The sequence below is a fragment of the Equus asinus genome, chromosome X (assembly GCF_041296235.1).
Source record: "Equus asinus isolate D_3611 breed Donkey chromosome X, EquAss-T2T_v2, whole genome shotgun sequence".
Taxonomy (NCBI): Eukaryota; Metazoa; Chordata; class Mammalia; order Perissodactyla; family Equidae; genus Equus; species Equus asinus.
Window position 1 is genome coordinate 18875164 of NC_091820.1, and position 27646 is coordinate 18902809.

At 42.4% G+C, this 27646-nt stretch overlaps 1 protein-coding gene across 6 annotated transcripts; it reads right to left on the reverse strand.

Moving 5' to 3' along the window:
* Nucleotides 1-515: 515 nt before the first annotated feature.
* Nucleotides 516-27211, reverse strand: ACOT9 (acyl-CoA thioesterase 9). 6 transcript variants are annotated; one of them, XM_070502216.1, is made up of 17 exons: nt 26549-26716; nt 24118-24213; nt 22186-22283; nt 21180-21206; nt 20509-20554; nt 18497-18667; nt 18201-18238; nt 12226-12309; nt 11165-11268; nt 6763-6836; nt 3159-3226; nt 2529-2640; nt 2276-2366; nt 2016-2101; nt 1505-1592; nt 1205-1355; nt 516-814 (listed from the first exon to the last, which is right to left on the reverse strand). In XM_070502216.1, the coding sequence occupies exons 6-17, from the start codon at nt 18649-18651 to the stop codon at nt 726-728; spliced, it is 1140 nt and encodes a 379-aa protein (XP_070358317.1). In that variant the 5' UTR covers nt 18652-18667; nt 20509-20554; nt 21180-21206; nt 22186-22283; nt 24118-24213; nt 26549-26716; the 3' UTR covers nt 516-725. The 6 variants fall into 6 exon arrangements, with proteins under 6 accessions (XP_070358317.1, XP_014723364.1, XP_070358316.1 ...); XM_014867878.3 differs by lacking the exon at nt 24118-24213 and having other exon boundaries at nt 26549-27211; XM_070502215.1 differs by lacking the exon at nt 24118-24213 and having other exon boundaries at nt 21171-21206; nt 26549-27015.
* Nucleotides 27212-27646: the final 435 nt, after the last annotated feature.

A 27646-nucleotide genomic window follows, 5' to 3' on the forward strand; every position in this document is an offset into this window, starting at 1 on the left:
GCTTAGGACAGTGCCTTCCTAGCCCATGGCCAGTGCTCCACAGATGTAAGCAGCTGTTATTATCACTGTTGTTGTTTTTAACCAGATATACCCTGCCCAGCCCCTAGCAAGTGTGCTGACGAGCTCTCCGGCGAATGAAAGAATGAACCCGTGGTCCTGTGTGTCCTCATCTACATCATCTCCGAACACCCTCTTGGTATGGCTTTCGATCTAAGGCTTCCCACAGATCTCTCCAAATGCCCTATCTTTTGTCGAATCCCTTCACCCCAACCTTTCATCTACCCTCCCTGACAACAAAAGCCGGGAAGTAGAGGGAGGCAAAATACAAAGGAATCACGTAGGGCTGATGAGATTCAGACAACACAGGGGAAGTGCAGCGAAGGTCAGGCTTAAAGAACGCCCTCCAAATGCCTTGGCAGGAAACTGCGTATGTTGAGTTTTCCAAACGGATAAAAAGCATTCTGCACTAAATTCTTTGGCAGACAGGAGGCAACAAGGTAGGTTCACAATTTAAATGATTTTAAAAGTATTTATTATTTAATAACTTTCTCCTTCTGCCCCACCCACCTGGCCACTCTCTTGTGTTGCGTTTCTGATCATCCTAAAAGCTGAATATATTCTTCTCTATGGAGGATGAGAATAAACACGAAAACCGAAACACTTGGTCAGGCCTTCATCAGGACTAGGTCACTGTGGAGTGCTGGTCTTCAACAAGCGCGGTTTTCCTAGGGCTCCACAAGGAAGTCCTTTCTCAAGTTCACCGGTAAACTCATGGAGTTGAAATGCCGCTGCCCATCTAAATACAACATGGACTCTGAAACACAAGAGAGAGAACCATGGAGAAACTCGCAGCAGCTTAGAGACTGTCATCCAAACACATGACCAAGGTGTGCGCAAAGTTCTCACGTGAGTGGGCCTCAAGTCCCGCCCCTTTCCTTCGGCTGGAGCTTTCTGTGACCACCAGTGGCTGCATGCCGCTGGCACCAGACCTTGAGACAACAGCCAGGTGGGCAGAGCAGCAACAGCTGCCTGCAGCCCATGAGGCATCCTGGCCCTCAGGGCTGCAGAAGCTCAAAAGCACAATCTCCTAAAGACATGCTCTCGAGCTAACCACATCGGTGTACTTCCTACAACAATTTAAAAGGAGAAAAAGTTCTTTAAAAGTTCTTCCCTTCATTAGGGACAAGCAGATGCTGCTGCTTACCTCCATATGTTCTGGGGCAAACCAAGGGCACTTCTTTTTCCGACATGAACGTGAAATGAAAGACATTGGTGGTCATATGCTCTTTATTCTGGAGAGAGGCCACTTCACTGTGTACTCTGACTTGAATGTAATTGCCCTGAGTAAAGCACACCTAAGAGATCACAGACACAGTAGTCAGTCGACTGCATTAGGAAGGGGGAAAAAGGTAGTCATAAGAGAAACAGTGACTTTAGAAATAAAAACTTCTCTTCTAGGCCCAAATGATAAAAAATTGTATTTCGTCTCTCACTGCACACCTACCTGCGAAGAAAGAAACAGCAGTGATCCAACCTCAACAGGCTTCTGAAACATGATATCATCCACTGCTACCACAAACGGTCGGGAGCCACTGTTGGGGAGAGGCAGAACGTGGGGTCACCTGCACAATTCAGATGACGTCTATTTTTTCCCTAACAATCAGCTGAAGCAGAGTTTAAATGATCAAATAATAAACCTAGAGAAGGGAGGAATAATCATACCAGTGAGGAATAGTAAGAGATGCCACGGTGACCACACCAGTGCCAAAATCACTGTATCTTTTCCGGTCTGCATATCATCACCTCCTTTTCTCAGGAGGTCTTTAATGTACTAACTTAGAAAGTCAGAGCAAGAGCCTTCACAATGAAGATCAAACCCAGCTGGGATCAGTGTGCTATTTATTTAAAACCACAGCATATTCCACGACACAGCCAGACTGGTCCAAAATGTCTCATTCCGATGGGGCAGTATAAACTGCTTCTCAAAAGGTAAGACGACCTTAAATCTAACTCACCCAAAGTTACAAGCAGTCGCCCATCCAAGTTCATATGCTTTCCTCATGAGGAAACCGCCAAAGATCCGATTAAAAATGTTCCTCTCCTTTGGACATAAAACAGATATTAACAAATATCAGCTCATGGCCACCCTCATATACAGAACAAAGGAACTAACAATGCCATACAACACAGGTGAGTTTTAGGTGCGTCAAACCTTAGGTGAGGACCATGAATGCAAGTTATCCTATTGAGAAGATTTTTCACTCAATTATGATACCTGAGGGTGGCAAATTTCCAAGCTCTTCAGTTTTGAATTCTCCATCCACATTGCATTAGGGGGCAAAATTCGACTTCGAAAACTTATAGTCCTGCACAAATGGAGATTCAGTAAACCCTGTTAATGTCGCGGTGTCGCTGCTGACAAGTAAAACATTCACAAACAACTTCCACTATGTTCAGGCAGGTGTGGCTCTGGAAAAGGCCAAGGTTCAAATGCTTTCCGGACCTGGAATCTTACCATCCTAACTTACTTTGGATCCAGCGTGCTAAGAAACATCTCATGTATGGTCGTCCTCTCCTCAGCACTGGGAGCCATTTTCAGTAACGACGTGGAGCTGAAGGCAACCCTTCTCCCCTTGTTCACTGGAACACAGGACAACAAGCAGCTACGATCAGGAGGGTCACACTATAGCACTGGGTTCCTGACCTGGGCCGCCCTGGACCCTACAAAGGCAGTATTTCCAGATTTTAAAAGCCCCCTGGAAATTGTACATATATCCCAGAGAAGGCTGCCAAGGTCACAGCAAACGTCCAGGGATTCTTTGCTTCCAGCTGGAAATTGTATCGGCTCAGTGTGAGACCACTTCTAATCATCCCCACCTAGAGCCCTGACCAGCAGGTATTTCATTAGGAAACACTTCCCATTTCATTAAAAATGAGAAAACAATTACTTCACTTAATAACTATTGTCTGATCAATAAAATTGTTCAGAGTATGGACTCTGCAACAAAAAATAAGGTATTTTTAATTTCAATAAATTCTTGGCATGAGCAAGACACTTGACTGGTATGAGGAGTCCGTACATACTCTTAAAAAATCTCCTCTGCAGTACAGTTAATGTGCTTTTTAAATCATATCTTATTATAAACAAATTAATATACATTCTCCTTGTCTAAAGAGCTCTTCTTCCTCTGGGCTTTCAGGGATGAGCGGATTTACAAATGCAGGCCTAAAGAGAAGAAAAGAATACAGTTTACAATGTGCCCTTACCTTATAAAAATGGAAGATGAACAATTACCCACTAGTTTTAAAGTCTTTGCTGTTAGTTTTGGGTAATGCTTACTGACTGCTTCACACACAAACTCTGGAAGAATAAGGGGAGCCTTCTGGTGACAGACTTACCTGTACACTAGAAAGTTCACATTATAAAAAGGATGCTGCTGCTTGCCAAAATGTTTCATCTAATTCTAATAATGAGGAAACAGTCAAAAATAGGTTGTAGAACATTCTACAAGACAATTGGCCTGGACTCTTCAAAAATGTCATGTCTTAAAAGACAGAAAATGGCAGGGGGACTATTTTAAAGGAACATGATCACCGCATGCAATACGTGATCCTTAATTGGATCCTGACTCGGGGAAAAGGCTATAAAGGATATTTTAGGAAGAACTGGCAAAGTTTGAATATGGATTGTATATTAGATAATATAATTGTATCACTGTTAAATTTCTTGGCTGTAATAAAAGCATTGAGGTTATGTAGGGGATTACCTTATTCTTAGGATATACATGCTGACCTGTTTAGGAGTGAAATCTCAAACTCACTTTCAAATGATTCAGGGAAAAAATACGTATATGTGTGTATTTATAGAGAGGTAGTAAGAGAATAAGGCTGGTGGTAAAATGTTAATTGGTGAATTCAGATGAAAGGTATATGGGTGTTCATTGTGTTACTCTACTTTTCTATAGGTGTCAAATTTTTCAAAATAAAAAACTGAGATAAAAGGGATAGTACTTCACTGTGGTAAAATCCAAAGGTTTGATGAAACAACAATAGAAACAAAAGAACTGAAATGGCAGCTTAGAAAATTGAAATGCATCAGCTGGGAGAGAAACTTCAAGTAATGCTCCCCACCCCCACCCCCGGGGCTGGAAAAGGAGCCCTAGGCCAGCCACTAGGAGCAGCAGGTCAGTTGGGGCTGGTGGGAAGAGCTCGAGGAGATGGGTATATTCTTTGCTCAGATCAGAGTTAGCTAGGTATTTTTTTATCTTAACTTCGTTTTCCAAGTCAGCTTTCCATGTAGCAGAAAAGATTTTTCATTGTAGACTTCTAACTCATTTCTTTTTTTTTTTTGGTGAGGAAGATTCACACTGAGCTAACATCCATTGCCAATCTTCCTCTTTTTTTGCTTGAGGAAGACTAGCCCTGAGCTAACATCTGTGCCAATCTTCCTCTATTTTGTATGTGGGATGCCTCCACAGCATGGCTGATGAGTGGTGTAGGTCCACGCCCAGGATCTGAACCTGCAAACCCGGGCCACCAAAGCAGAGCATGTGGAACTTTAACCACTCGGCCACAGGCTGGCCCCCATAACTAAAATTTCTAATACAAATTAGACCTCCCATAGGCCTCTAGACTCTGTCCTGTACGAACAGCAATCCTGTAACATTCCCTCCCACCCCACTTCCACAGTTAGACAGTTTTTCTCAGTTTGAATGCCTTGGGTCTAACTCTTGTTAGGAACCAAGAATTTAATTTAAGAGAAAAAAGATAAAGTATAAAGCCAAATAAGTTAAAGTCTGTATAGTTAAATCTGACTTGAAAATGACAGTAAAATTCATAAGGTTGTCTGTTTGCTTTATAACATACATGCTAGCTCTGTCCACTGAAAACACCTAGAAACAAGGACAAACTAGTAACAATGTACAGCTCTAGTGCCCAGATTTGGGTCTCTGAAGACAAGTTCCCTCTAAAAGGAACCCCAGGACTCCTTGCAGAAATGGCTGACTCAAGGCCTGGGGCAGAAATGTCTAAGATGTGCCCAAGACATTTTGTTGCTCCAGAGAGCAGGAAGGTATTAAAGACTAAAGGGGAAATATGTCAGAAGAGCTTATTACGGAAGCCAGCTTAAAAGAGCTCCCACTGACCAAAGACGGGAAACTCTGAGCATCAAGAATAACCATAGCTGCAATTTACTGAAATACGTGCACTATATTAAAATCCATGAATTCACAATGATACTTTTTTAAAAAGCCAAAAAAGTAGAAAAACCATGTCATCACTAGATAGTAACCCAACTTGTTATTCTGAAAATGTGTACATAAAGAGCAAGAATGAAACATTAATCCTGCCTTTCCTCTATAAACCAAACTGCCCTAATTGGTAAGGGAAAGCTCTTCTTTACAGAACTCTAGCTAACAAATATAGAAGGAATGACAGAATTTGAGAATCATTTTACACCTCCTAATGATGAGAGCAATGTTCAGCAATGGACATTAAAGCACTAGAGAAAGACTGATGGGGAACCAGCTATTTGCACGATGACAAAGTGTACTTTGGATACACCCTGCACTGTACTACACCCTGTAGATTATTGCTGATCATAAGAGGATAAACTGAACTTTACAATGGGAAGGTCAGTCTGTCACTACTTGAAGCCAAGCATCAATCTTAGCATCACTATGAGTGAGACGATCTATACCTCCCGATATGATGCAATATGAGACACGAGATACATAGACAGCATCATCTACAAAGTGCTCTCGGCCAATTATATTGAACCTGAATCTAATCAAGGCTTTAGATCTAACTTCAGCTGACAGAAAATACTAGGGATAGAGAAATTAAGTAAAAAAAAAATACCATGAGGATGCAATGAGACAAATCCAGAAAGTTGGACATTATATATAGAAGAACCTACCTGGTCTTTCAATGAGTTAATGATACGAAACAATAAGGGGACAGTGGAGACACACAGCTATTCTGGATTAAAACAGCCTTAAGAGATCACACAACTCTGTGAAAACACTAAAAGCCATTACATTGTATACTTTCAATGGGTGAATTGTATGGTATGGGAATTATATATCAATAAAGCTATTAACAAAAAAAAAACAGGCTTAAGTGGGGCCGTCCCAGGGCCAAGTGGTTAAGTTCACGTGCTCCGCTTCGATGGCCCAGGGTTTTGCCAGTTCGGATCCTTGGGCATGGACATGGCACCGCTCATCAAGCCACGCTGAGACAGCATCCCACATGCCACAACTAGAAAGACCCACAACTAAAAATATACAACTATGTACCCAGGGGCTTTGAGGAGAAAAAGGAAAAATAAAATCTTAAAAAAAAAAAAAAACAGGCTTAAGAGACATAAAAATCAAATGTAATATGTGGACCTTGTTTGGATCCTGATTTGAACAAATCATTAAAACGATATTTGGGGAAAACTGAATGAACTATTAGAATCTATTAAAAACTTATTATTTTTGTTAGGCATGCTAATGGTAATGTAGTTATTTAAGAAAATATCCTCATTTTTAAAGAGATGCCTATATAAAGTATTTAGAGACGAAATGTCATTATGTCTGGGATTTGCTTTAAAACATTATAAAGAAAATGATATACTTAAAACGATGAAGCAAATATGGCAAAAATGTTAAATTTCAAGTCTAGGGGATGGGTATATGAAAATTCATTATAGTCTTCTCTCCAGTGTTACGTATCTTTGAAATTTTTCAAAATAAGGAATTAGGAAAATACAGCAATTACCCTTTATTTTCAGAATCACGAGCCACCATTACAAATGTTGCATCCAAAACAGGACAAAATTCATTGCCATGTAACTAAAGAACAAAGGAAAGAAAACACAAATGTAAGAAATGCATTTATGGGAAGGCCGACTTCAATGCTAACAGATATCCTGCATGCTTTGAGAAAGGCTGAAATTAGAAAAAGAGGAGAAGGGCATTCATTAACCACCATCTGCTGAGTTGCCCACCCTGAGTTGCCAGGCACAGAACTAGGCTCTGGGTGGAAATGGTAGCATGACCAAGGAGCCTGTGATCTAGCAGAGGAGAAAGATACTCAAATACCCAAATGGTGCACTGTGCAAGAAATGCTAGGACAGACACAAACTATAGGCTTTAGAGCTGTGCATGACTGGGACCCAAAGGCAAGGGTCACAAAGGGATCTTCTGCAGCATCATCATTTAACTGTCGGCATATGCAGAATTCTGGCTTTCTTCAGGCCTACCTGTCCTCATGATGGCCCATGTAGCCAGGTGGACCTCCAGTAGCTCTCACTGACATTAGTATTTTCAGGGAACTTTATTGTGCCAACTGCCAGCACATGTTTATGTCTCCTTAGTCAACCACAGGGGCTCCCAAGAAGTGATAAAATCAGTGATAATTCTGTGGATTAAGCTATATATTTACAAGGCACAAGCCTTTGAGGTTTTAAGGTGTTTATCCTCCCGAAGCCTGTACTTCCAGGAAAGTCATATCAAAGTCTTATCATAACTCGAAGGTATATTCAGTCCCCTTCTCAACAAACCTCATCACTAGTCTCCACCACTACTGCCTGCTCAGGCCCCATATCGCCTTCCCCCTCGACTTTCTCCTATTTTCTGGTCTAAGCCTGTTGGCACTGTATATAAAGTGCTCCACAACAGAGCCCAGATTCCTCTCTAGTTGTTCACCAAACACTCCCCTCAGACCTGCACCTTTTTCCCTAGCCACAGCTAACGACTTGGAGGTCCTGGAACATACTATGCTGTCGCACACCTCCCTCCATGCCTTTGTCTGATACCTTCCTCACAGCCCATTCCTCAAGACACTCTTCCCCACCCTGCCCCACCGCTACACCCCAGGCGGAGCTCATCATTCCCTCCTTTGTTGGCCACCTAAATGGAAACAAAGTCCTCCCCCGACAGTGGTTCTCAATCTAGGAGTGGTGGCTACCACCCCAGTAGGGGGCATCTGGAAATGTGTAGGGATGGTTTTGGTTGTCCTATGACTTGGGTGACACTCCTAACACGAGCAGGGGTAACTAGGGAGCTAAATGCCTTGAAGGGCATGGGACAGTCTTGCAGAAAAAAGAATCTTCCCACATACAGCGCCAATAGTGTCCCTGTTGAGAAATACTGCATAATACTTAATATCGGATAATCATTTATTTACATGGCTGCCTCCCTATTATTGCACTGTGAGCTCCCTAAGGACAAATACCATTTTTATTCACATTTGTATCCCTAGCACTTAGCACAAAGACTGGAAGCTGGCAGATACCCGATCAATGACTGCCAATGAATGAACTGAGGCAGGTAATTATTGAGCACTACTAGAATGCAAACTCCAGAGAATGGAGCTTTCTCTGTGTTGCTCACTGCTGTATACCTAGCACAGAACAGGTACTCGATAAATAACTGCTAAGTTAAATGAGTTGATGGCAGGGGGCAAGCTAGGTGACTCACACCCAGATCCTATTATTGAGAAGCACATAGTCTAGTGGAGGAGAAAAGACATGCTTATATGCAGCTCTGTGGGACAGAAATCAGGTGCCAGTAGAGAGGGTCAGAGAACAGGTACTGAGGAAGGAGTCATGGGGAGGGAACAGGTACTATGAGATGGGAGGGTCAGGGAAGGATTCGAGCATGAACTGACCCAGAAGCACAGGTGGAATGTGGACATGCAGAGGCAGGGCACAAGGATTTCAGGCAAAGGAAAAAGGATAAGCAATGATACTCATCCACTGACTTAATGCTTAAATTATGGTTTATTATAATGAACATCAACTAGTGCCAAGCATCGGGAATGCAAAGATGAACAACTCCCTACTCTTGGGATGCTCAAAGTGCCCAGCGGTGAGCTCTAGGAAGGTATATAAATGGTAATGGGAGGAAATATAGTTGGAAAGGTAGATTGGAGCTAGTTTACAGAGCACTTTGGATCTTAACTAGTCAAAGGAGTTTAGACTTTGATCCACAGATAATGGTCACTGAAGGGTTTTGAGAAGGGGAGTGATGTGATTTAAGATCGGCTTTGGGAAGATCTATTTGGTAAAAATGTGTAAAATTAACCGAAAGAGAACAGACTAGAGGTAGGCAGCCTAAATAAAAGGCAGCTAAGGTACTCATACAAGAGGCAGTGAGGACGTGAATGAAATACAGAGGCCAAGGGGATGGGGAAGAAAGGACCCTTGTGAGTTACTGTGGGTGATGAATTTGCAGGACTTGGCAAAAGGCTGCACAGGAAAGGGAAAAATTAAAGCTATCACAAAGGTTTGGAGCTGGGCGAAACCAGAGGAGGCTCAGGATTGGAAAGGAAGCTGACGCCCTCAGTTTGGAACACACTGGACTTGAGGTAGCAAGCGCATATGCAGGCAGAGAGCTACAACAGGCACTCAGAAAGGTGAGTCTGAAGGTCAAGCCTAGAAGAGAGATTTGGGACCATCTCAATAGTAATGAGAATAAATTAACATAGTGCCAACATTTGACTAGTGGTTACTGTGTGACAGGCACAGTACTTCATATGACAGAGCTGTTTTTTTCATTTCACCCTTACCACCCCATTTAACGTGGTATTCTTACTGTTTCCATGCTACACTTGAGAAAACAGAGGCTCAGAGAAGGTAAGTAATTCACCCACAGTCACACAGCTAATAAGCAGCAGAGCTGGGATTTGAACTTGTGTGCGCCCACACCAGAGGCAGGGCACTTATCGCCAAGTTCCCTCTCTGGACTAGGAAGGGTCACTCAAGTCATGAGTTATGAGTCCAAATGGCCAATGAGAAATGCAAATTTAAAACAAAAGTGTGTACTTGTCTAACAGTGGTTTTCATTGGCTTTCCCCTCCCAAAAATTTCTGTATCTCTTTTTCAACCTATTTGTCCAAGATTCAAATTGTCAAGATTCCCTAGAAAGTAGGTCCTATGCCAGAAATCTGCTGTGCATGGCACTCAACAGGCTAGGAATCAACCACGAATCTTAAGAAAGAATGTGGACAAACCATAGCAGCATCTCCAACAACTTTCTTCTGTTTTGTTTTAAAACCAGTACTACTGCCAGTTACAGCAACATGGGAGTTAACTATTTTGACAAATAACTTTTACTGCAGAACAAGCTTCAGACTTTTCCCAAAAGGTGAAACTTCCTAATTCCATAACAGAAAAAATGTATCTGAATAACGGGCCTGCTAAATACACTGGCGTAGCTGAATAAGTTATTCTTAAATAAGTTTTCACAATGAAATCTTGGACATACCCTGAATTATTTGATTTCTGTGCTAATATCTTCTTTGAGGTACCTTTTCTTTTCAATTTCTTCAATTTCTTTATAATAGCTATTCTGAGCTGTGCTCACTAGAGGGACTGTTCCTAACTGCTGCAATAGTCTAAGTGACTATTATGGTTTGAACTGTGTTGCTCAAAAAGGCATGCTGAGGTCCTAACCCTCAGTATCTTTGAACGTGACTTTATGTATTTGGAAATAGAGTTGGTGCAGATATAATCAGTTAAGATGAGGTCATACTAGAGCAGGGTGGGCCCTTAATCCAATATATCGGTGTCCTTAGAAGAAGAGAAGAGACACAAAGACACACAAGGGACAATGTCATTCGATCCTGGAGGCCAGAGACCAAAGTGCTGCAGCTGCAAGCCCAGGAGCACCAAGGATCACCAGCAAGCCACCAGGAGCTAGAAAGAAGCCAGAAAGGATTCTCCCCCACAGCTTGCAGAGGGAGCGTGGCCTGCCCAGACCCTGATTTTGGACTTCTAGCCTCCAAACTGTGAGACGATTAATTTCTGTTGTTTTAAGCCACCTCATTTGTGGGACTTTGTTACAGCAGCCCCAGGAAACTAACACAGTGATCAATCCCATTCATGCTTAACATAACTCAGACTTTCGTGAAATTCTCGGGGGCCAAACCACAAATAAACACCTTAACATGGAGCTGTATGTTGATTTGAAAGTAATAAACACCAAATAACATGTCAGTCTTTGTCCAGGAGGAGGATATTAGCAACCTATCATCTATATGACATGAACTTTCAATTGTTTTTCTAGAAGTGGTGAGCTATATACCTGTCTATGGAAAGACAGGTAAATAAGCTTTTCTTTCACTGAGTCTAGCTGGTTGTATTGGAACAAGTGGCAATCTTTGGGGGCATACGCACCTGGAACATTCGCATCTTCACTTCCATGGAAGTCTTCCCAACCCAGCTCACATGGCCACTGAACTTGATGTCCTGTTCTGGGCTTAAGTTCTTCTTACACAAATCTGCAAAACAGAAAATCAATCTGAGTCCAAACTATAGCCAAAATTTTCTGTACTGTAAATGGACAATTTCATTTGAAATTTTGGCAAATTCCACTACAGTTTTTTTTTTAGGGGAAATCCTTGAGTTTTGTGTACTTTTTTTTTTAAAGATTGGCACCTTGGGGCTGGCCCCGTGGCCGAGTGGTTAAGTTCGCGCGCTCTGCTGCAGGCGGCCCAGTGTTTCGCCGGTTCGAATCCTGGGCGCGGACATGGCACTGCTCGTCAGACCACGCTGAGGCAGCGTCCCACATGCCACAACTAGAGGAACCCACAACGAAGAATACACAACTATGTACCGGGGGGCTTTGGGGAGAAAAAGGAAAAAATAAAATCTTTAAAAATAAATAAATAAATAAATAAAATAAATAAATAAAAAAATAAAGATTGGCACCTAACGACTGTTGCCAATCTTCTTCTTTTTTTTTTTCTTCTTCTCCCCAAAGCCCCCCAGTACATAGTTGTGTATTCTAGTTTGAGTGCCTCTGGTTGTGCTATGTGGGATGCTGCCTCAACATGGCCTGACGAGCGGTGCCATGTCCACGCCCAGGATCCAAATAGGCGAACCCCCGGGCTGCCAAAGCCAAGTACGCAAACTTAACCACTCAGCCACAGGGCCAGCGCCCCACTACATTTCTTTTTTGTCTTCAAAACTAATTTTTTTGACATCCAAAAGAAATTTGTATGTCTTTTTGAAAAATGTAGACAATGCAAAGAAAATAAAAAATAAAACTGGAATCATGCAAAACCCTTTCAACCAAAGATAATTATAACAAATATCTTGGTATATAGCATTTCACACATTTTCATATGCATATATACATAAAAATTCCCCATAAAAGGAGAATATTCCCTCTAATCTCAATAATATCTTATAATTACTAAGAATTCTAAGTATGCATAGAAAATAATATCACTTACCAATCTTGTCCACCAGGGCTGTAACTATTGATAAAGGAGACATCTTAGCTGAATGAATTCTGGTGTGCATGTAGCAAACAAGAACTGTAAAAAAAATAGAAGAGAACCAAATATAGGAAAAGTAAAATTATTTCTCAACATTTACAATTTACTCCCTGAAATCCATAAAAAGTCTGATCTTGTTTGGAAGACCTAACCCTCCATATCCCACTAGTGATCTCATCCGGGGACCAGAGACATTGAAGAGTTTTAGAGATCCCCCAATATGACTGACCCCTCAATTTTAGATTTGGTGAGGAAACTGAAGCCCAAAGCCCCGACCCACCAGGATAGCTTGTCACCACTCTGCAGAGACACAGTACCTAAATGAGAAAAAGACCTAGCATGAGCCTGATGGCATCAAACAGCTTCAGAAAAGAGAACCAAATCACAAGGACTCAGTTACCTGTTTTCCTCCTGACTTTCCTAATCATGAAGCAATTATTTCACTCAGAGCTATCCTCCTTCCCCATAATCTTCAGCTCCTACACCACTCAGTGGTTATCTCTATACTTCCATATTTTAACAAGCATTTATATGCATCAAGCACAGTTATATGCACCTGATGAATATCACGTCATTTAAAGTTACATTATACTTTTGTGTTTAGTGGCCTCCCTACTTCCCCCAAGATTCTTCCAAATTTGTATCATCAACCCTCAGGACAGGGTCTGTGCTCAATAAATATTTGTTGAGTGACAATAAGTCCTTCAATCCACGCACCCGCTAAAGGATGTACTAAGGGTATGAGAGGCTAAAGCCAAGAAATGCCATTTAAAAGACTTTGTGGTACAATGGAATACTACTCAGCCATAAAAAAAGATGAAATTGGCCCATTCACAACAATGTGGATGGACCTCAAGGGCATTATGTTAAGCGAAATAAGCCAGTCAGAGAAAGACGAACTCTATATGACTCCACTCATAGGTGGAAGTTAGTATATTGAGAAAGAGATCTGATCGGTGGTTACCAGGGAAAAGGGGGGGTGGGGGGAGGGAACGGAGGGGGAAGTGGTGTACCCACAACATGACTAACAAAAATGTACAACTGAAATGTCACAAGCTTGTAATCCATCATAACATTAATAAAAAAAAAAAATTAAAAAAAATAAAAAAAATAAAAGACTTTGTGGTATCCAGACAAGAAATCATATGCATCTAACCGATGGCAATATTAGTGGAAATGAAGAGAAAAGATTCAAGAGCTAAGAAAAAGGTAGACTTGACTAGACTTAAATAAACCCAGGCTTCTAGCTTGCATGAGTGAAGATAATGTACCATTCACTGAAAAAGGGAACACAGAAAGAGCAGAATGGGCTGTTTTCAACATGTTGAATTCAAGAAGCCTATGGCATATCCAAATGAAGATGTCCAGAAGGCAGGAGGACAAATTGGTCTTGAACTCAGAAAAGCAGGTCAGAAATGTAGTTTCACAAGTATTTCACATACTGACAGCACTGGGAGTAGATGAGATTTACAGAGAAGGTGCAGATAACCCCCCAAAAAAGAGCAGAACACAAAACCCTGGGGATAACTGACATTTAAGGGGTCAATAGAGAAAGAGGAACCTACAAAGGAGAGTGGGAAGCAGCAAACAGAGAGGCAGGAGGAAATGTCACCAAAGCCCAAGGATGGGTTCGACAACATCAGGAGCCCTAAAGAGCTCAGGAAAGCCCTGAGAAGTATCATTGGATGGTGCAATAAGGGAGCCAATGGTCAGCTAAGCAAGAGCAGTTCAATGGCATGGTGGAGCAGACCAGAACAGGAGGCTGGGAAATAACAGAAGGTCAAGATAGAGAGGCAATGAGAGCGAATAATTTCTTCCAATTCTTTCCAGAAAGTTAGCTCTGAAGTGAGGGGGGAAAAAACCAGTTTGAGAATGGTATAAGGGAATGGGGTTTTACCTATTTTTCATTTTAAGATGGAAGAGACTTGAATATGTTTATAAGTTGAGGGAAAAGTGAAGCTGAGAAAAGGCTTGAGAAATAAGGGAGAAAACATACATGATAAGGTAAGATCCTTAAGAAATGAAAGGAACAGAATCAACTGAACAGGTGACAGAGATTGGCCATCAACAGGAGGTAATGAGGAAAAAAACAAGGTAGTGGCAGCGGAGTCTGTGTATTTAGGGATGCCTAAGTAAACCAAAGCCGTGTGTGTGTGTGTGTGTGTGTGTGTGTGTGTGTGTATGTGTGTGTGTGTGTGTGTGTGTGTGTGTGTGTGTGTGTGTGTAATGTGTGCGTAATCTTGTTATGAGGCCAATAAGAATTTTTAACCAGGTTTACTTAATCTGGAGAAAAAAGTAGCTAGGTATCAGCCTAACAATGGAATTATGTCTATATTTTAAAAGTTACTAGAGCCTTTCTTCAAACCTTTTCCCAAGAGTTTAGTCCAAAAGTCTTTAGGAAGGAGTAAGCAAGGTAGCCTAGAGTAGGGTGTTGGAGCCCAAGCAGGTCAGGATGACACGCAGAGAGGTGATGAGAGCAATGCTCAAATAAGTAAATGTATTAAGGATAATGGAGCCAGCTGGAGAAGAGAATTACAAATATGAAAAGGGAGGAAATAAGAATGAACCCTGTGGTGTTGAACTAGAATTGGGGCTATCAGTGTGAACCCATGGTTTTCATAAATAGAGAGATGATAGGTAGGTAGGCAGATATAGAAATCAACATAGATGTAAATGTGTGTGTACGTACATACATGCCCGTATCCACCCACTGAGAGGGCATGGGAACAGTGATACCCCAGCAGCAATGACCACTCCTAGCACCCAGATCTTGGCTTCTAAATATCATTCTCCATTAAAAAGAACCAGGGCTCCTTGGAGATTTGGCTGATTCCAGGACCAGAAAATGAAGAAGTGCTCAGAGAATGATGGGGACACAAAAAAACAGAAGCCAGATTGAAAGGCTGGGACAGTCCTGTGACAATTTGAACGCCAAAATAGATGACGGTAACATATTATAATTCATTCAGTAAAATAGGAATCCCTGAGTCCATACTGATTTAAAAATAATAAACTGAAAGTGTAATGAGGAATGGGATATTTACAAGGTCTCAAAGTACCTCCCTAAAAGAGACTCATTAATTACAAAGGGGAAAAGAATAACTTTACAGTGAAGAAGCCTGGCAGACACCACCTTCATCAAGTAATCAAAGTTAACATCATCAGTAATGGGGCAAATTAGAATTGCGCACCACTTGATAAGATGCAATAAGAACACAGCATCTCAGATCTCGTCAAGATGGCGGTGTAGGCAGACTGTGAACTCACTTCCTCCCACAAACAAACACAACCAGGTTACAACTATTCTTGGAAAAATTACCCTGGAGAGAAAACTGAAAACTGGATAAAAAGAACCCCCACAACGAAGGACAGTCCTGACTGAGGCGGAAGAGGGAGAAATTCCTCTGGAGAGAAAGAAAGCCACCTTCGCAAGTAGCAGAGCTCCAGAGCCAGCCAGGCGGGAGCCATCCTAAGGTACGCAGCCCTCCCTGGAGGAGTGGGGACCTTAGCAGGGGCTCGTTAGTGCTATAAGCATCCTTCAGACTCAGCACAACTGAGACAAGTGTCCTACTATCTGGCTTCACTGGCTATTAACTGCAACAGGGAATATCCCCAGAAAAGCTATCTGACACAAGCCGAAAAAACCCGGCTCTTAAAGGGCCCATGCACAAATTCACTCATCTCAGAGAGCAACCTAAAATCACGAGAAGGCTGCACAGTCCTTTGGTGAAAAGAGACTCACCTGGCAGGCTATGGGTGCATCTCAGTGAGAGGTGAGACCTCTCCAGAGACTGAGACATTGATGGCATCCATTGTTGTGACCTAGTACAGGTGTGCTGACACAGACGCTGGCAGACTCCATTGAAAGTCTTCCCCGGCCTGTTAGCCCAGGGGTCGGCCATACCCACTAGAGCGCAGCAGATTTAATCTAGTTCAGACAGGGTAGGCAGCCCACCCTAGGGACCAGCCCCACCCAACAGTAAGCCCTCAGGCTACTTGTTGGCCTGCATAGACTGGCTGCCTTGATCCTCTACAGGCAGGTGAGTGTGTCTGCCTCTGTGAGGCAAGGCCTGTGTGAGGACCAGGTAAACTGCAGGGGGGTTGGTGGAGAGGTGGGGGCCTCTGCAGTGGGGCGACTGGGTACGCTCCAGGGGGTCGGGAAGTGTTCACAGACTAGGGCTGTGTTGACTGTGTGTGTGGACCTGTGGGGGGTGGGGCTTTTCAGTGGCAGATGACCTGTGCTTCACAGCCACAAAGAGGATCAGCGCCACCTTCCAAAGCCTGAAACAATTCGGTGCTCCCATGCCTGGGGCCAGCCCCACTCAGCTGCAATCCTAAAAGAGCTGACAACAGCCTTGAAGCCATGAGGCCTACAGCAACTGTAAGACCCTGAGCCTGACAACCAGCTACACAGGGTAGCTACCGAATTAACAGGAAAACTGCAACAGGAGGGTGCTATTAGACCTTGCAGCCAACTGTGCTGGGGCTTTCCAAACCCGATTTACAAATAGCCAGCCAGGGAAGGAAAGACTAGACTTCCTGGGTCCCTGCAGTAAGAGCAACCCTGCCACAGCAGAAGGACACAAGTAGCCCACACAGGGGTCACTCCTGGATCATATGGACTGGTGATGAGAGAGAAGCACACTGCTAGGCCTCAAAAGGCATCTCTTACATAAGGCCACTTCTCCAAGATCAGGAGACATAGCTGACTCACCTAATACATAGATATAAACACAGAGAAAGAGGCATAATGAGGAGGCAAAGGAATACATTCCAAGCAAGGGAACAGGACAAAACCCCAGAAAAAGAACTAAATGAAACAGAAATAAGCAATCTATCTGACAAAGAGTTCAAACAAAAACTCATAAGGATGCTCACTGATCTTCGGAGAAGACTGGATGAACACAGTGAGAACATCAACAAGGAATTGGAAAATATAAAAAAGAACCAATCAGAAACAAAGAATACCAGAAATGAAAAATTCACTAGAGGGACTCATTAGCAGAGTAGAGGATAGAGAAGAAAGGATCAGTGAGCTGGATGAAAGACTAGAGGAAATCACCCAAGCCAAACAGATAAAAGAAAAAAGAATTAGACAGAATGAGAACAGCAACCTCTGGGACAATATCAAGCACACTAACATTTGTATTATAGGTGTCCCAGAAGGAGGAGAGAGAGACAAAGGGGCAGAGAATCTATTTGAAGAAATTAATAGCTGAAAACTTTCCCAACCTAAGGAAGGAAACAGACATCCAAGTACAGGAATCACAGAGAGCACCAAGAACATAGCATCTCTTCTGTGACATTCCTATCAAAGATACATGTCCCGAATTTAATCACGAGGAAGCATCAGACAAACCCAAATTGAGGGACATTCCACAAAAGAACTGGCCTATAAGATTCAAGTGTCAAGATCATGGAAGTCAAGGAAAGATCAAGGAACTATTCCTGACAGGACAACCAAATGTAACCTGTAACTCAGAACTGGATCCTTCTGCTATAAAGGATCACTGGCGAAAGCTGAATGAGGATTACACAGTGTAACATATCAGTGTTAATTTCCTGATTTCGATGGCTGTACTCTGGTTATATAGGAGAATGTCCTTGTTTGTAGGAAATACACATGAAAATATTTGTAAGTGAAAAGCATCATGTCAGCAATATACTCTCACACAATTCAGGGAAGAACAATTCTTTGCACTATTGCAACTTTTCTGTAAGTTTAAGGGTGTTTTTAAAAAGTTAATAGAAAGAAGGATTAATCATCCATTAAATAGGAATCTACATTTTTGGTAAAAAAATTATAACAATTCAGAGGTAGTAGATGCCCTTCTTTTTCTGATCTTTTAGAATATCCTCATCTGTGCAGCCATAGGATTCAATGTATAACTGTAAGTATCTATTTAGAAACACAAAAATAATACCAGTACCTCCTAAGCTGTCAAGATCCTCAAGAATCCTGCCAAATCTGTGAAATAAAGAAAACTGTAATTAAATGAAAATCATGATGACCTCCCTTTAAAAATAACTAACACATTTTGGGGAGATGAAAATGTTCTAAAGTCAACTGTGGTGATGGTGGCACAACTGTCTGAATATACTAAAAACCAGAGAATCGCACACTTTACATACGTGAATTGTATGGTGTGAGAATTAACTCACAGTTGTTATTTTAAAAGGACGTAAATAAAAACAAATAACACAAATTAAAAAAGTGCTGTGTTACCTTACGGTGTTTTGAACAGTCAAATATTTCTCTCGTAATTCAGGCTGACTGCCCAAAGGCAAGAGAACTTCGATGTAACTGTCTTTCATTCTCCTAGGTGGCAGTCCTTCCTGTGACTTAGCCAGAAAACTCTGAAGTAATTTTCTTTCCTCCATTGCTTTCACATGGTCTCTGAGAAGGAAGATTGCAAGCTTCATGAAACACAGGAGCAGTGCGATTCCACAATTCCAGTGACATACAGGCCAGTCAGACACCATCAAAGGAGGAAAGAGGTCTGGAGCTACCTCATCTCCTCTTCCTTCCCTCCCTTCCCACTTGCCACTTGGTGAAATTAAAATTTCCTGTTAAAATTTCTTAGGCTTCTAGATAAGAAAAACATACTTAAAAGTGATAGATATACCCAAATGAACCATATATTCACCCTCATCAAAAAGTGTATTCAAAGAATAGAATATTTGAAATAAAATTAAAAATACAAAAATAGACACAACAGTATAAATATACGGGCTAAAGAATGACATGGCCACTGAGCTCCATATTGCCATTTCTCACCTTGATAATTCTCGTATTCTCTGTGCCTCAGCTCTCTCTCTCTCTGCCTTCAATTTCAGGAAAGAGAGACAGAGGAGGAAAAATGGAGTCTATCCAAAAGAAGTATGGAAGGCAGAGCAAAAGGTAAAGAGGAAGAGAACATAAAAAGGAGACAGAAAGGGAAGAAAAAGAAGAGACGATTAAGGTGGAAGAGAAGAGAGAGACAAGAGGACAGGGAACTAAAATGTTGACAGTATCCTTAATTAAGATGTCTTTATAAGCTTCACTTATGAAATATTATTGCCAAAAAGTATATAGCCTACAAAAAATATATGGAATAGAGTAACAAGTTAAATGGCACCAGGTAAACCCAGACTGTGGAACATTCTACAAGACAAGATTGGCCTCTTTAAAGTCAAGCTAGCTCACAGGAGAAAAAAGGAAGGGATAACTACTATTCTGGATTAGGGGAGACTAGAGAGTCATAACCACTGAATGCAATATGCAATCCTTTATTGGATCTTGAGGTTTTTTAAAAAGCAATAAAAGACATTTGGGGGACAGCTGAGGAATTCTGAATACAGATGACTAACATGCTCTTATGGAATTACTGTCAATTTCATTATGTAAGAGAATGTCTTTGTTGGAGATACATGATGCTACTTTTGCTACACAGGAGAATATAGTTATTTATTGGAGATGTATACTGAAGTGTCATGATACCTATAAGTTACTTAGAAATAGTTCAGCCAACATATGTATATCGGCAAATCTGGAAAAATGTTAATAAGTATCCAACCGAGATGGTGGGGACATAGGTATTCATTTTTTCCACTTTTCAGTAATTGAAATTTTTCATATAAAGCGTTAAAAAGTCTTCATATAATTTCTAAACCTATAATAGATTATTGTATATCTAGTGATCACTTGTGCTTGTTCTTTTATCTCATTTTAGCCTCAAAATTCTGTGCACCAAGAGGGATAGTATCCTATTTTACAGCAGGGAAACATTGAAAAAGACAGAAAGGTTGTATGGGAGACCTGGTTAATTGTGAACTGACAAGAAGCAATAAATGAGTCAGGCTGCATGAAACAGAAAAACCAGGAAACTTGGGTTCAAGTTCCAAATCCTGATACTTAATTGTTCAATCTGAGTTTCAGTTTCATCATCAGTAAAAAAGGGATAGGAACACAGGCCATAAGCACGTCACAAGTTTTATTGAGAATCAGTGAGATAATATATCTGAATGCACTTTGAAAAATGTAGAGTACATGTAAATCACATTATTGTATGACGACAATGCATCAACTGATGAGTATGTTGGAGTGTTGATCTTCTCCCCCAAGTAAAAAACCTCTCAACCCATTTCCAAACACAGAGCCCCCACCCCATCCCTACAATGGGACCATCAACTGAGCCTAAATATGGCCTAGCATACCACTTTAGGGATGAAAGAATGAATGAACACAAGAGTGCGTACCTCCAGTTTGTGGATGCTCCCACTATCTCCCGCAACTTATCCCGAACTGAAACAAAAATAAAGAGGTCATTCCATGAAACAAAGAAATGTGAGAACTGGATTATGGCAACAAGCTCAAGAACTATGAAAAGCGGTTCATGCACTCAAAAGCTTTAAAGACGCATGAATTTCCATTTAATGCCACAACAGCTCAGGGAAGGGATCAGGCCTCTGCTACCTGAAAACCTGAAACAACTATTGTCTCCTTAGTGCAGAAAAGAATACCCTTGTGCCATTCACTGGGGTTTATATAAACAAATAAAAAAGGATAACTCCAATTATTCATCAGATAGGGCTGTATCGGTGTCAGTAGGAGTCCCTTTATGATGGAGATACTATGAACAGAATCCCTATCTTCTTACAGGCAGTAGTAGAGCCAATAACTAGTTCAGGGACTAACACTAATAGCCAAATCTGAGTCTCATTCTAACTGATTTCTCATATATTCATACTATCTGAATTGTTAGAAAAGTGTAAGCCAGAAAAATGAAGAAAAGATGTAAATCAAAGAAAGGCAAAGAACGCAATTTAATTTTAGTTAATGCTCACTGCCCAAAAGTGCAAGAATGAACTAGTGCAAAAAAAAGACTTAAGCATTTAAAAACAAAGTTGATACTAATTACCACACACACCATGATTCACATGTATAGGTGAACATGCTATATGGATAAAGGGAAAATAAATTAGACAAGCAGTAGTAATTCAAAACTAGAAAATAAATCTATAGGATTTCAAAAAATGTGTTGAGTTCATGTGTTTTTTCTAGTATTTTAAAACATATATTCCAGTTATAGGAAATTAACTATAGCAATCCTTGTTCCTTCAATAACTAACTGATCAAAACCAAATATGGTTAGATTAACATGCACTTTAACTTTCATGAAAACGTAGTTGATTTTTCTATCAAACAAGTGTTACATACCATAAATTTAGTGCAAACTCTAATTACAATTAAATCATACAGAACTACAAAAAAAAACTATATTTTTTTCTTCCTGAGTTTCTCGAATAAAAGGACGGAAAGTACCCCAAACAGTACACAGACTACTGATACTCGCTGACATAAAATGATTATTACTAGTTTAGTCAATGTAAGAAGACAGGCAGGTACTGAGGGCCAAGAAGGAAAGAAGAATTTTAAACTACATATATACATATATATTTATTTGGACCCTTTGAAGAAGCTACAATCTTAATTATAATGAATACTCCTAAATTGATAAATACATCCATAGTTTGCATATCAGATTAGCAGGTGAAATTAACTTCAGTTAGGCATAGATTAACAGGATCCCTCTAACAAAACTACAGACAAGGAGCATTTAGTTGGTCCAACTGAAGGCCCCATCTCTTACTTATGCATTAGGTCTCTTTTTCCCATGCCTTCCCCTTCAGTACCTACACCCAGGAAGTGGAAATCATTTAATTGAGTTCAGTCCCCAAGACTCCCACGTACCAAAGCTCAAATTCTGAATGTGATTTCTACCCAAAGCTGTCCTGGCCATTTTATAAATGAGAAGTTTATGAAAGATCTACCTTTGGTATGCCCCATTTGCCCTATGTTATCTATGTATATGCCTCCCAAATAAAACAAGGTTTTTCACCACATAGGTCTAAAAGCTAAACACCCATGCTTGCCTTCAAGAATGTGGAAGACATTCTGTTTCTCGGGATTCTGGGATCCTTGAGTCAGTCCTCTGGCAGGAGTAAGGAGTCCCTTGTTCAAGGTACAAAGCCTACAAAACAAGATAAACCACACTTAGAGTAGACTCATTGTTTCTTCCCTGGCAACTCCAAAGACCTGTGCCTCCTCCCAGAGCACCTGGCCGTCCCACACTCTTCATATATACTGCCTGGTAGGAGTCTGGATCTGTTTCTCAAGTGTATGTATGTTTGCATATGAGGCTGCTCCATAAATCACCTAGCTAGAGTAAACATTTCTTGAGAGCAGAGACCAATAAGGTAACTGTCTACAAAATCAATAAAAAATATCAACCAGGATTAATGGATTTATTCTTGCTTTCTGTTTTGTTAACTTCAGAAGCCCAGAATCGATTTGGTAAACGGCTGAGTAAATTAATTACAAACATTTATTTTGTTCTTTATCATCACACCATATTTCCTCAATAAATAACTTCAACCCAATTATAAGTTAATCAACCTTGAAAATAGAATTAACCCTTCCCAGACTCAAAGAGAGTATTTATTGGACTTAGGCAGAAATTCCTTACTCCCTAATGAAATAAAATAACAGCTATTTACCCAAATGTGCCTACCCTATTCTCCCAAAATCAACTGTTTAAGTTGATTTTGTTTCACTCTTGCTTTTGCTTAAGTGTTGACTCCTAACCACACACCATCCCACTGGGGACAACATACATAGACCAGGGATTGACGAACTGCTGTGTTGAGAGCACAGCTGAAGAATGAAGAGGTCAGGAACCCCAAACACTGTTACTCATTCTAGCTCCAGCTACTAGTAAATTCCTACTACCTAATGCTTGGACCAGTAATGACTAAACTCCGCACCACCACCAAAAAGTACATTTTTAATTTTCTTTAGAGCTCAAGTTTACTACAGATTTCTCTTCTAAATTACAACAGCAGGAAGTCTCTCAGTAAAACTATTTGGTGAAACCTATATGTAGTCTTGACACTTGTGCTACTAGAACAAATCCTTGTCCTTTCACCAATCAACTAATTTAACTGCAAAGAACACATAAATATGAGCACATGCTCACCGGTCGATTTCACTCCTTGGCCATCCAGTCATCACACTGGCCACTAAGACGAGAATGCTCGCTGGACTGTTTGGTGTTGGGTTTTGTGTCTATTCTTCATTCACATGGCTAACAAGTCTCTATCCTACATATTTTGCATTTATTTTCTCACAATAAATTTTCCACTTCCATATTTTTATATGCTGATATTTCAGTCTTCCTCTTCTCAATGTTCTAATTTGTATTTTCTCAGAAGGTGATCTGAATTTTTTTTCACCATTTTATGTATTTTCTGTAGGTTCAAATCCTTACTGAAGGAAAGAGAGTGTGTAGTCCTTCATTCTGCCATCTCAGAAACCAGCATTCTGCAACTGACTACATCGGGTTTTCAAAAGCACATTGGAAAAAGTGAGTCTCTTCCATTGCTACTATGAGCTGAAAGGGCAGAAAAATCATGCCCTAAATACACTAACTAGCAATTATAGTAGATGCAGTAGATGTACCCAATATAAGAAAAGGGATCTGACTCCGAGTGGCTAAATACTTTGAATATTCCTCAGAAACTAAGAGGAGCTATATAACCAATCTCAAATATTTGGGGTAAACACATAGCTAACGAGTATTTTACCCTAAGAAGCAGCATTTTCTGAAGTGATAAAACCATTCCATCCTACCTGTGTGACAGGCAGTATAGCACAGAGGTTAAGAGCCTGACCATGCTGCTCGTTAGCTGAGTGACCTTGGGGAAGTTACCTAATCTCTCTGAGCCTCAGTTTCCTCATCTGTAAAATGGGGATAACAATAGTACCTATCCCATAGGGCTGTCATAAGGATAAAGAAGTTAACATACCTTAAACCCTTAGAGCTGTGCCTAGTACACTGACAAGTCCTCAAAAAACTTTAGCTATTATTATTCCAGAAAGTCATGCTTCTCCAAAGTCTCCCCCTAAAAGTTAAAAAGGACCAGAAATTTAGAAAGCACAAGCCAGGCTCCATGACCGACCATCTCCGAATGGAGAATCAAATGGACAGAGAAAAGGAGTTAATGAATACCAAAGAGAAACACTTGGGTCAATTTATTTGGAAAACTGTGGTCCTGCAGCCCTGTTCTTTGCACACTGCCTTAAGAAATTTGGAAATACATCCCTGTAGCACAACAAAGGTGTAATTTGCATGTTTTAAAAAAATTGTTGATTATACTAAGCACATATTGGCATAACAAATTTCCATAGTACCGTGAACATTCAGCTTATGGTAACTTTTCACTACAATTTGGTATCCTATCTATTGATAATCTAATGAAAACTGTGGACCCTCATGCCAGGGGGAAATACATTTTCACTGACACACAAAACGGTATATACTATTTCAGAAGGTTCATAGACCACCCCCTTTTAACATCCCCATGGGTCCCTATATTAAAAAAATTCTGATTCAGACCAACCTCCTGAATAAACTGAGGCCCAAAGAAATTAGATGACTTCTCCCCAGTGCCAGTCAATTGGCACAATGTGTACTACCCAGTTCTACTGACCCTTCTTCCCATTCATACATATACATACACACACACATGTGCAGGCAAGTTGCTCATTTCACAATCTCAGGCTTCTTCCCTTTATAAATGCAGCACTGACGGGAAGGGATGCATAATGGCTTAATCACTACCCAACACCTCAGTACCTCAGTAAGTCAGGGTTACCGATTTATCCCGTGAAGACTCCATGATTAAACCTTTCCAATTAAAGGAGACCAAGGAGCCCAACCTCTCTAGGGCCTGCCCAGGAAGTCACAAGTCACCTGAAGGTGGGAACAGAAGTGTTTTGGCTCTGTCCTGGGACCCAAGCTTAGGGTGAGTGTCTGGGAAGAGTTTTCAGTGCAATAACAGGCAACGCAGCTCATACGCCCTACCCTCTGGAGAAATGCCTCAATTTAGAGACTAAACAAATTCAGGTGACTCTTTTGTGAGTCGGGGGGAAAAAGAAGCTATAAAGATTGCCCACCAGTTAAATAACCTCGTCATCTCAGACAGTCTGTACTCATTTATGAACTCTCTCTCACTAGACACTGACAGAGTACCTGCTTAAGGTTCAAGAGGACTCACAAGAAAGGAACGCAGGCTTGTGAGAGTTCAGTGCAAAGAAAGAGGAGTTCCAAACTGGAGGAGAGGAGGTCAAGAAAGGTTTCCTGGGAGAAGGCACAAGGGCAAGACCGTGCAGCTAGCAGAAGGCCTTTCACATCATGTCCAATGAAAGCCAAAGCCAACTGTGGCCCTTCTTGTAATGACTTTCAACCTGTCTTCAAATAGTGTAAAGACGTTTTTCTTCTTTAAGTGCTATAAAGAGAGAGAAGAACCCTTTTCAACTGATAGCAAAGTCCGCTGGGACAGTGAGAGAGACCCAGGACCCCCAAGAGAGTTGATGGGACCAGTGTCAGGCAGAATTTCCGTGGGCCACACCGGAGGTGCAGGCGCACCTGTAACGGGATGACTCCACAAGCTGGACCAGGGGTGAGCCAGCTGGGACCCGGCCAGGCAGAAAGCACTGGGAACAGCTGGAACGCTCCAGGGAAGGGGGGTCGCGGAGAGCCACGCACGTCGTGGAGTCTAAGGCCCTGGGCCTTAACTGGGCAAGCTGGGCTGACGACACAAATAAAAAGGCAGCCTTCTTGGCCATGGGGCCCCATCAAAGCCCCCGCTCCACCTCGCCTGAGCGGCTCATTAAATGTAAAGCTCCAATCAGCTCGAGGGGCCCTAGGCACAGTCCTGACCTCCTGAGAGCCCAAGAGGCGCCCTGCAATCTCTGCCCACCTTACAACAGACTTAAGTCTGAGCCCAAGTGGGTCAAGCAGTTGACCCTAAAAATCCTCTCTAAAGGAGGGCAAAAGGCTGGAAAAGTACTGTGGAGCTCTAAACACTAGCTTTCTGATAAGCGACTACCCCAAAACCACACCCCTGAGGGGCAAAGAGAAAGGAATTGCAGGGAACACCCAACTTCCTCCCTTCAAGCGCCGCTAGGCTGTTCTAGCAAACTCCGGGCCAGGGGACGCGACGGCGGGCGCGCGGCGCCCCACGCCAGGCCGGCGGGCTCGGGCCGGGGCGCGGCAGGCGGGCGCCCTTTTCCCACCGGCCCCGCTTTCCGCCCAAACGCCCAGGGCATTAGTCCCGGCCGCCGTCGGCGGCCCGCTCGGCCCGCTCCGCCTCCCCGCCCGGGCCCGCTAGCTGCGCGGAGGGCGGGCATGGGCACCCCCAGCCCGCGGCGGCCCGCCAGGCCCCCGCTACCTACCGTAGCGCCGCCCGCCTCATCGCGCTCTGCTGCCCGGCACGCCAAGAGAGACCAGGGCCAGCGCCGCTCGGCGGAGGGAGACTGAGCAATGGAAAGCGCGAGCGCCAGCGCGCCGAACCGGACCTCCCTCCCCACGACCGCACCCTCGCCGAGCAGCCGCCCGGAGGCGAGGCCTCGCGGCCCGGGGGCGGGACCACACCGAGCCTGCAGCCCCGCTCATTGGCGGGAAACTGGAGTCCGTCTCCGTGGTGCTTCCCACTCCATCAGGAGCGCGGGCCGTGAGGCTAACCGGAGGACCGGCCTATCCCCGCCGTCGTTGATTAAATGCACCACGCAGCGCGGCCGAGGGGTGACGTGGAAGCCAAGTGCGGCCGGGTACTTAGAGCTTGACTCCGTCATCCTTCTTCGCTGAAGGCCCCGCGGCCTTGACCGCCATGTCTCGGCTCCCAGGCTGTGTTCTTGCCCGTAGCTGCATGTTGGAATCTTCTGGGCAGCTTTCCAAAATACTGATGCCTGGGCCCCACCCCCTGGACATTCAATTCCGATTTAGTTAGTCAGAGGGTGCGGCCTGGTCTTCAGGATGTTTAAAGGCGTCCCAGGTGATGCTAACGCAAGCAAAGGTTGAGGACTAGTGACCTAAAGGAAAAAATTGTTCCTCTTCTAATCTCAGCCTGCCCCCTAGTGTTGCACAGTTGGAGATCTTGGCCGGCCCAGGGAAATTCAAGGCCAGAGAGTTAGGATGATTTTACGCTACGACCTGATTCTCCATTTCATTCAACGAATTCTTATTGAACTGTTTGCAGTGCGCCAGACGCTGTTGTAGATGCTGGGGATGCAAGAAAATAGACAAAAGTCCCTGCCCTGAGGGAGGCTTACCTTATAACGAAAGAAAAGTCAGCAAGCAAGTTAGCAAATAACGTAATTCAAACGCGGTAAAGCGGTCTAAATAGGAAATAAACCAAGGTGATGAGAGATCTTTCAAAAATATACACAAGTCTTGATTTGCCCCTGAAGATGGTAATTTCCTAGGAGACAGGGTCCATATTGTATGCTTTTTCTGATACCCCATGCTTGGAAAAAGTTTGTTGATTTTAATTA